This window comes from Triticum dicoccoides, chromosome 3A (assembly GCF_002162155.2).
Source record: "Triticum dicoccoides isolate Atlit2015 ecotype Zavitan chromosome 3A, WEW_v2.0, whole genome shotgun sequence".
Taxonomy (NCBI): Eukaryota; Viridiplantae; Streptophyta; class Magnoliopsida; order Poales; family Poaceae; genus Triticum; species Triticum dicoccoides.
Genome location: NC_041384.1, coordinates 588331688 through 588342261, shown reverse-complemented (window position 1 = coordinate 588342261; position 10574 = coordinate 588331688). Strand labels below are relative to the sequence as shown.

The window sequence follows — 10574 nt, the reverse complement described above, 5'->3', positions numbered from 1 at the left end:
ACCGTCGATAGCATCAAAGCGAGGCGAATGACCCGGGATCGGGATGAACGCGCGATTAAGATCAACAGCCGAGAAGACTTGGATCATGTTACATATGGTCACAAAATAAAATGTGTTCGATATAGTTTACCTAATTTTTCGGTTATATTTGCCTTTTGTGTCAAGGGCAACGCATCATCAAATAAACTAGTGATTACTACTAGTAAACAGTACTTTCTTCGTTCCAAAATAAGTGACTCAACTTTATAGTTAGTGCAAAATCGACTCACTTAATTTGAACGGAGGAGTACTAGTCAAGGCTTCCCCCACCCCCCACACCTGTTCATCGAAGCTTCACTCGCCAGGTGCCGCGGACGCCGCAATCGCGAAGGGGCAGACTGGAAAGCGCCGGTTGCAACAGTAGCTTACAAAAGGCGGACTCCTCCATTATCCTAGCGCCAGTAGTCGCCGTCGCCCGTCGGTGAGGAGGCGTCCGCATCCGCATTTGCTCGCCTGCGCCGGAATTCTCGAGTTGTCTCGGGCCAGGTATCCGCCTGCTGCTGCTCCTCTCCACTCTATATCGACCGAGCTTGTGTTGAATCCAATCAATTCAATTGATGCTTGGGAGGAGGGCTTGAGGTCAGTTTCTTCAGTTGGCTCTTCTCTTTCCCTATTCAATTCTTTCTTCGCCAAGGTTACTCCAATTAACCTTGCACATACGCATCGGCCTTAGCACGTATGCTCAAGTCTCGATTGCTGATTAGCATGGTTTTGCCGTCACTGTTAATTTGCTTATTATCATCAGCTGTGGAGTTTGACAGTAAGTAATATGTGAGTTGACTTTTTTTTCTCTAGTGAGGTAATTCCATTTTTCGCCCCAAGTTTTGTATTTGAGGCATGTTGAGAAATTCCACGACCTTTTACGTTACATCAGATTAATTTAGACTGTTTATTTCCTTAGTTCAACGGCCCATATGAGCCAATACTACACTAGATTTTCGGTAATATATTAAGTAATTAAGGGCGTTTTGGGTAGTCCACATGTATCCATCCCACAGGCACCTTCCCCTGAAATCGAAATCTCACGCGGTAATTATCCATCCCACACTTGTTCATTTGCCATCGCCATTGCCAGCCCGCACCGTTGCCATCGCTCGTCGCGTCCTAGCTAGCCGTCGGCAGCGGCGAGTTATCATGCCTTTCGTGTTACCCTCGAACCTACATGATTTAGAGTGGGTCACCTGACGAAGACGACGAAGGCGCCCCGGCCGCATGCCCTCTTCATCGCCTCGCCTTGCTGGCCGTCGTCGTCCGCGGCTAGATTGCCCGGTTTTTGGTTTTCTGGTCGAGCCTCCGGGATCTGGAACTGGCCGCTGACATAGAGATGACAGACTTTGCTTGGACTGCATGGCCCCGGCCTTGTCCAGCCCGTTCCATGAATAATCATGCAGACATACATCTTTCGGATGCAGAGGCCAGGTAACCCTCCTTTTCAAAAAAGAAATGAATGACCATGCAGACACTAGAAAGACACTAGAATACGAGGCCATACCATGGTAAGTATTCAACTCCATCGAACTCTCTTATTGACATCACGCCATGTCCATTCTTTTCCAAAAAAGAAGCTAGCTAATTAAGTAAATTACTGCCGCCGCCGGCGACATGCAAGCAGCGTAGGCTCTGACTTTTGGCAGCGTTGGGATGACAATGCGCTGGGAGGAGTGCAAGCGGTGTTGGGATGGAGGACTTTCTAAGGGTGCCAGCCTACACGCAGCGTCTGGATATCCGAGAACATGGGGGCGGCGACCTGCAGGATGATTATTTTGCCAGCGATGGATGGCCGGCATTGGGGACGGAGGGCTGCAGCGGCGCTCGGCTGCAATCAGTCTAATTAATTAGACGAAACATAATTACCAATATGTCCTTAAGCCATAATTTGACGGTCTCATGCTGACCATTAGATTAACTAAATACTACCATTATGTTGAGTAGTACTCCCTCCGTAAACTAATATAAGAGTGTTTAGAATACTAAAATAGTGATTTAAACGCTTTTATATTAGTTTACAGAGGGAGTAGTATATGGTGTACCGTAAAATTTCCCACTACGAAACTGCTGCCAGTTTTTACCCCTTCTCGGATCACTCGCTGCTTATGTGGCGCGCAACGTACTAGATGACAGTGCAGTTTGAGGTGGTTGTTTTGTCCGCCGTAGCGTTAAAGCACCGTTGGTTTGAGAAAGGTTCCCTTGCCGTACAATCGTACATCTTTCTTCTATCAGTGTATCGAGACACAAGCTTTGCTTTCTCAAAAACAAAAAAAAATTAGATGGCAGGAAAATAGGCACTTCCATTTAGGAGGCAGCAATCTTTTGAATGGCCCTAAGCACTTGTTTGTTGTTTCGATGCTTGTTTATGATGTCAGATTCTTAGCAATTGACACTGATACCAGGTTGCTGCTAGTTCTCTTGTACAGACATGGCCAGGTCCGGAGGGTTCACGTATGCAGCAATCCTCCTGCTTGTTCTGAACATTTTCCAGGTGGATGTTGTAAGGGGACAAAGCACTCACCCTATTGAAGGTAACCTCTAGTTCCTAGTTGGAAATTGCTCTTCCCAAGAAAGAATTACAGGTGGTCTGCCAACTAGCTGCCCTTTGGATCCTGATTGTTCTCGATCGGCATATTGCACTGGATCATGTTTTCTTATTGCAAGCTCTGCTTGTGCAGATTTAGTCAGATTTATTTGTTCGTATGCCTGGACGTCTTGAAGTATCTTGTGAAGAGTTCACATATGTACTGTTGTTAATATTCATGGACTAATCAAAGTAGTCTCGCATTAACACACATGATATTCTATTAGTTAGTAGCTTAGTGGGTATAAGCATAACTAGATGGTGGTTATTCTTGACATCATACATTAATGTTATCCCGCTGAAGATTAAAATTGTCTCTATTACATGCAGCAAATGCTCTCAGTGCTATTAAAGCCAGGTTAATTGACCCTACGAATAACCTTAATAAATGGAATAGAGGAGATCCATGCACATCAAACTGGACAGGAGTCACCTGTCACAAGATACCCAGTGATACATATCTTCATGTAACAAAGCTGTATGATTGACACACCATTCTTATTTATATCGCACCTTCCTTTTCCCATCATGTTAATGGCTAGCTATGGTGTATTTATTTTCTGTGTAACAGTGAACCTTCTGCTGAAGCAATTAATCTTTCAAGTCGCAGCAAACTGCTGCTCATAAATAATTGCAACAACCATAAAAGCCTAAAAGGAGCTCCCAAATTAAATTATAACTGAAATAGCTAGAGTTCTTCCACGTCTCCTGCGTCTCCAATTTTCTTTGAAGGGTCCATGGCTTTCATATAAATTTCTCCACTATTTTCTTGACCAAAGGCTATTACAGTTAAACTTTATTACTGAAACCTTAGAAAGTCACTAGACCCCCCCACCCACCTGCCAATATTCAGCATTGTTTTTAGCATTATATGCACTGTACTACTCTTGTTTGCTATTTCAGACTAAGTTCGCGATTCCTGGTCAAAATAATGGTCATTGGCTGATGCTTTTGTTCCTTACTCTGCTTTGTGTCTTAAAATCTGCTTGTTATTCAATTAGCTACCAATTATGTATAATGCATAATATATTGATGGGATATTTGTGTCCTGTTCTGCTTAATAATGCATGGTTTTCCCCCACGTAGGGAGTTGTTCAAGATGAACCTCTCTGGAACTTTGGCACCAGAGGTTGGTCTTCTGTCTCAGCTGAGAAAATTGTAAGTATTAACAGTTAAAGTTGTTATCTAAATTCAGTGCTTTCAAGTGTTTTTTCAATATTGCCTGGAAAAAAAGTATTTTTGTATCAATATTGCACATCATGGCACTTCATGTTTTCGATGTAAATTGGATTTTGAGCAAGCCCCGGATTTTCTGACAAAATAAGTTTATGGAAATGACATAACCAGGTAGAAAAATAATAGATCTTGTCCCATTTGAGTTGTTTCTTTCAGAACCGGTGCTTTTCAGGTTGTGCCATTAGGTACCAGACATATGTGAGCTAACTGCTTTATTTTTTTGTTTTGGAAGGAATTTTATGTGGAACAATTTGACTGGTAACATCCCGAAAGAGATAGGCAATATCACAACACTAAATCTTATGTAAGTTCCTATTATCTAAGCTAACTTTTGTACTCCCCTGTCAGTGTGGACATAAACTCATTGTACTGTTTGCCTTGCGGCCACAGAAGTTTAAGCACTGAACCCTGCAAGTTGAAAATGGCAGAACATATGTATCATCATTTTGTTTGCCAAAAAAAAGAGGCCCATGTATCTGATTCACTATTTGGAGTTAGCATTTGTGTTTTGGTCTCATCTTTTTAATGTTAGACAGCACAGTGGTTCAATTCTATTTTCAATTATTACCTAAAAGCTGCAGTGAATGGGCTTCAAAAAACTTTTTTTGAAACAACGCAGACGCTCACAACATGCACACGCACTCACCCCGATGAACATACACACGCACACCCTGCCCCTATGAGCACCTCCGAGAGCGTGAGCCGACAGATCTTGAGATTGATGAAATTGTCGCAAACACCTCATAGTCGACGGGCACGTCATGCCACTAAAACAGTAACCTGGAAAGCTTGAAATAAATCCAGGAAATATGCGAGCACTTATGCCAGATCTAGGACATGAACACAGGTGAGTTGTTTCCACCACGAGGAACCTAACCATTTAAGCTATTCTTAATTCGCAAAACATGGCCTTGGATGTACAAAACTGTCAAATGTATTGAATTCATGCTCCAGCCAGTTACTCCAAAAGTCTGAACTAATGGAGAGAGGCGCGCAATATATTTCACACTCCCCCTCACGTCTAGGCCATATTAGTCCTTAGACGTGGGATCGATGTATGCCGTCAAATCCTTTTTTTAATACTGCATTCGCAGGGTCTTAAACTCAAGACCTCTTGGCTCGGATACCATATTGAATTCATGCTCCAGCTAGTTACTTCAAAAGTCCGAACCGATGAAGAGAGACAGGCAATATATTTCGACAAAATGCATATTTTTATTTTCTCTCAAATATAAATGTACATAACTTCCTAGTCAGTTTTGTATATATCTGATTTTTACCTCATCTTAATTAGTGTAGCACATCTTTGAATTTGTCATCTTGTGGCAATACTTGGTGTGGGGTTCTCCTTGCCTCGTGTCAATATTTGTTGTGTGGGGTTACTTTTCTTATCCTTCTACAACCCCTTTTGTCTAGACATAACTATGTGTCACTGTCTAGTACTCCCTCCGCCCAGAATTACTTATTGGAGAAATGAATGTATCTAGACATATTTTAGTTCTAGATACATCTATTTTTATCCATTTCTGTGACAAGTAATTCCAGGCGGAGGGAGTATTTCCCTTCAATTTTACATGAAGATGAGTACAGCATCTCTAGATACAAGTAAGCATTAATGATAATTTTCATTGTCACTACCTCATTTTTTGTAGGGCTTTGAATGGTAATCAACTATCTGGTTCCCTACCAGATGAGATTGGCTATCTCAAGAAGTTAAACAGATTACAAGTCGACCAAAATCAAATATCTGGACCCATACCAACGTCGTTTGCTAATTTAGAAAGCATGAAGCATCTGTAAGTTTCAGGATCATAATCTTCTCGCCTTCATTCCTATGTTGCCTCTTATTTAAGTATCATTATAATCTTGACTCTTTTTTTACCTTTAGTCACATGAACAACAATTCATTAAGTGGGCAAATTCCATCTGAGTTGTCCAGATTGTCTAAGCTCCTTCATCTGTATGTGGACCTCTACTTTAATTCCGAGTTCCGATCTTTTCTTTCTCTCCTTCATCTGCAGAATGGGTTGTGTTTAAAATTGTTTCATGTTTTTAACTGTGTTGTGCAGGCTTGTGGATACCAATAATTTATCTGGACCTCTTCCTCGAAACTTAGCAGGGATGCTTAGTTTGAAAATATTGTGAGCACATTTTATATACCCAGTGAGACTTCTTTGAATATATCTGATGCTGGTTGTGTGATTATACTTTTGTTTTGATCGTCTGAGAATATTAAGTAATGCTACAAATTTCAGGAGTATACATATGATATACCTTAAATCTAATTTGGTTTTTCATTTCTTGTGTTACTAAACAATAGCAAATAGTTTTTACTCAGAATGTTTCTCTCATTTAAGATTAATTTGATACTGCCATCAGCTAACAACCCTCATTTCTTATATCTGTATATTATACTTCTAGTCAGGCTGATAATAATAACTTCAGTGGAAGTTCCATACCCGCTGCATACAATAACATACGGACACTTTTAAAGCTGTGAGTACAACGCCTTTCCTCCTTATCGTACTTCCTTTATTTTTAGTACTCCCTCTGTAAACAAATATAAGACCATTAGAATCCAAATTAGCGCCTCTGGAAGTCTTGAAAAACTCTAAAAGCGAAGTCGACAACACTGACATAACTTGCATCTGCTCCTCATAAAACTTTAACTCCAAATCTTATATACACATGGTCAGACAAAGAGATAAAATCATGCTGAGGATACTGGATAATGCCACATTAAATATTTTGCTGCGTATCTACTATTCGTAGCAGGATTTGTGGTTTTCGTTTCTTGATGTGGATTTTTTTCTAGTTTTTTATGACTTGTAGACATGCTAATTTTGTTAGCATCATTTAGTTAACAAGTTGTTTTAATTACAAGCATTGTGCAATGCTATGGCAAACAGATGCCAAGTCCTGATAAAAGGGAATAAAAGACAGGCAACATGTGGTGAATGCACTCCGCCAATGCTCCCAGTCTCCACCATGAAGTCTGAAGCCACTGCCTGCATATGGTTCTTCCTCTAGGAGACCCTCTCACATAGCAGCCAGATCAGGATGCAGAGAGTTCACATCTCTAGAAACCTCTATAATTCTAAAATTTCAAGTTAAATAGGTTATTTTGTTTCCCTCGAGGGCAGTTTGGATGAAGGGAATTTCTTGTGTGTTTGTTGATATTTAGTTCAAACAAAAAGTAGATCTTCGGTATTTTTTATCATACTTCTATTCAAATCAAGATATATGTTCAAGTTCATAATCCTTTTTCATGTCACCAGGAGTCTCAGGAATTGCAGTTTGCAAGGAGTTATTCCTGATCTAAGTGGCATACCTGAACTTGGCTATTTGTAAGTCCAGATCAAAACAAATGTTACACTTCCTTTTCATTCTTACTATTTTTGGCATCCTACTATCAGAGATTATCCTTTGTTTGTTACTCCATCTGTCCCATAATATAAGACAGTTTTTGACATTACATTGGTGTCTAAAAACGTCTTACATTATGGGACAGAGGGAGTAGTTCATAGCTTTGCCTAGAATATGTTTCTAGGTAAGTACCTTTCAGTGAGAAAATCACCCATCCTACTATATAGTTTGCCATTTTTTATTTAATTCTTTGGCTTTATTTTCTTTTTTTATTGTTGTTGTACTTTCACGTCATCGTAACGCCTTCTTCTAATATACAAAGACGCGCACTTAGGTGCGAGTCCGAGAAAAAAGATGTCGACGAGATTATTCTACATCTCTTCGCTAATTTTGGCATGCACTTTCAGAGATCTTAGCTGGAACCAACTGAGAGGATCTATAGCAGTTGATAGACTCGCTTCAAATATCACCACGATGTATGTTGCACTTTGTAAAATTTTATACTTTTTACAATAACCAGACTAACTTACAGTTTTTGACAGTATTTTATCGCATAACTTTCTTAATGGAACTATTCCGGCAAACTTCTCTGGGCTGCCTAATCTTCAGTTATTGTAAGTAACGTTTAACTTAGAGCACTGCTCCAATCCTCAATAATTGTGCTTTTCTGTAGTTCTAGCTAACCTTTCACGCCATTGAACATTAATGTTTTCCGTATTGAACTATAGATTGCCATGTTCTCTCTGCAGAACAACTAGCAAGTGAAAAAATAGGTTCGTGAAAACTGATACTCCCTCTGTTCACTTTTATAAGACCTTGAAGACATTTCAGACAATGTACAAAATAGCCCATTTGGAGTTGTCTGAAATGACTTACAAAAGTGAACGGAGGGAGTAGTAGTGTGTCCGTGTTTTATGGGTTTGTGGAGGTTTCTCCTTAGCTTGTGATCAAAACCTTTTGTCGCTTCCTTGTAAATTAACTTGCTTTTCTACTTAATAAAAAGATGAGCAATACTTTAGCACATTCTCTAAACATACTTACTTTATAGGTATAAGTATGTCGGACAGCACTAGTTTGCTACTTATTTTGTTAAAGATATATGAAGATGCCATTTTACAGGTCGTTTGAAGCGAACTGTCTCAACGGTGTTGTTCCATCTGCAATCTGTTTGTGATATGCATGCGTAATGTATTTTTTTTTAATAATGCAGGAACTTTGAAAGCAACTCCCTTGACACAATTCCAGCTGCATTTGAGCCTCCAAAAGCTGTCATTGTACTGTATGTTTTTTGTCATGGAAAATTTCCTTGTCAGTTTGCACTTCCTGCACAAGCATGCACATAGCTCAGGTTCAGCTGTATAATTTGTTGGGAATATGAATACAGGTTCATCTGTATCATTTCTTGGGAATATAAAAAAATAATTTCTATTACTACTGCATACAAAATATCTAATAATACGGACAAATAAAATATTGATCACAAGAGCTTTATAAATAAAATCATTCTCTTTCTGATATAACACATAATAGTTGCCATCATTATTCTGCAGGATTTCTGGAAACCCCGTATGTGACAATCCAGCTCGAGCAAAGGGACTTTGTCAACCCAAATCTGTAAATGAAGCACCGTCTGGACAGGGACCACAAGTTAATATAGATTGTGCTTCTTGCCCGACGGATAAAAATTATGAATACAATCCATTATCCCCTATACCTTGCATTTGTCTTGTGCCTCTCGAAGTTGGATTTCGGCTGAAGAGTCCGGGGATCTCAGACTTCCACTCCTACAAAAAAGCCTTTGAGATGGACTCAACCTCTCTATTGGACCTGAGTCTTTACCAGCTATATATTGAGCGGTACACATGGGAGGCTGGTCCAAGGCTGAATTTGCATTTGAAGTTATTCCCAAATAACACTAATTTATTCACTATGTCGGAAGTTATGCGGCTCAGGCAATTACTTGCTGGATGGGAAATTACTCTATCAGACATTTTTGGTCCATATGATCTTCTCAATTTCACGCTTGGTTCCTATGCAGATGGTATGTAGAATTTACTTTGCACCAAAGGATGTCATTCATACTTCTACCATATTCTGCCCCCATTTCTTTTAATATAAAAAATATACCATAGGGGATTCCCCTATTGTTTCTCCGTAAAAAAAATAGTTCTACCATATTCAACAAATAGTTGAGTGTGTGATCCTTGTGTATATTTATTTTGCCAAGACAGGCGACGAAATATCAGCAGAGCTTCTGTGGTTGTTTTATATGTTGGTAGAATTAGAAACTCATGAATTCTTAATTTGATTCTCCTAGCATATGGAATATTTGCTATTATAGTTCATATGAGTGTGTAGTCTTATATGTTAAAATATGATTAATTATTGCACACAATCGAATTTTTTTTTGGTTATTTCTTTGTCTTCTTCCATCCTCTACGCCATGATATTTAGTGTGAATTTTTATAAGGTATTTTTTATAACATCACAATTTGAAAGTGGACCTACCCTTGTTCATATCCCTAGAATTTCTCAAAGACGGGTCCTCCGCGAGGGGCTCAGGCATGTAAGGGAGATTGGGGCTTTAGGAACCATACCCTAATATATGTTTCCTAGGGTTAATGGAAACCCAAACTCTCCTGAGAAATGGGAGGAACCCACCACAGAAATGAAAATTGCCAAGATTATAATATATTTTTCTTAGTCTAATATTCACCGCTGCATGTTTCATACTGATACTTTAATACTCCATCCAGTTTTATGATCCACTTGCTTATTGTTTTGCCGCCGTTTTTTATTTTCTTTTGTTGCAGAATTTCCAACACTGGTATCATCAGGTTTAAAAAAGGGTGCACTAGCTGGGATTTTGGCAGGAACAATTATTGCTGCTATTGCAGTTTCTGTGGTTTCCACATTTTTTATAATGAGAAGACGCTCAAAACATCGAACAGTTTCGAGGCCATCATGTAAGTCACCATATTTGTTTCAACAAACATAGTTTTCCATCTGCTGCACATAAAACCTTGTTGTCTAACAAATTAGAAATGCATTGCTGCTTTATCTGGTAACTAGTTGTTGAAATATATGGTCCGCCTCTCCATCAGTTCAGACTTTTAGAGCAACTGGCTGGAGCATGAATTCAATGTGGTATCCGAGTCAAGAGGTCTTGAATTCAAGACCCTGCCAACGCAACAACAAAACAACAACAAAGCCTTTAGTCCCAAACAAGTTGGGTTAGGCTAGAGATGAAACCCATCTCGCGACCACCTCATGGTTCTGGCACATGGATAGGCCAACACAGTATTAAAAAAAGATTATGTGGCCTACATTGATCCCACGTCTAAGGACTAAAAAAGCCGAC

At 39.6% G+C, this 10574-nt stretch overlaps 1 protein-coding gene across 2 annotated transcripts in view; it reads left to right on the top strand.

Moving 5' to 3' along the window:
• The first annotated feature begins 345 nt into the window (after nt 1–345).
• The window catches only part of LOC119269399 (probable LRR receptor-like serine/threonine-protein kinase At1g06840), a 13280-nt gene continuing 3051 nt past the window's right edge, over nt 346–10574 (top strand). Inside the window, exons 1-14 of one of the 2 annotated variants that reach the window (XM_037551223.1) lie at nt 346–618; nt 2441–2558; nt 3698–3769; nt 4080–4151; nt 5500–5643; nt 5736–5807; nt 5917–5988; nt 6269–6343; nt 7126–7194; nt 7621–7689; nt 7756–7827; nt 8424–8492; nt 8764–9254; nt 10027–10179. In XM_037551223.1, coding sequence (XP_037407120.1) covers nt 3711–3769; nt 4080–4151; nt 5500–5643; nt 5736–5807; nt 5917–5988; nt 6269–6343; nt 7126–7194; nt 7621–7689; nt 7756–7827; nt 8424–8492; nt 8764–9254; nt 10027–10179 — 1417 coding nt within the window. In that variant the 5' untranslated portion in view covers nt 346–618; nt 2441–2558; nt 3698–3710. Of the gene's footprint in view, nt 619–2440; nt 2559–2941; nt 3090–3697; nt 3770–4079; nt 4152–5499; nt 5644–5735; nt 5808–5916; nt 5989–6268; nt 6344–7125; nt 7195–7620; nt 7690–7755; nt 7828–8423; nt 8493–8763; nt 9255–10026; nt 10180–10574 lie in introns of those variants that run through there. The other variant, XM_037551225.1, reaches the window with a different exon arrangement.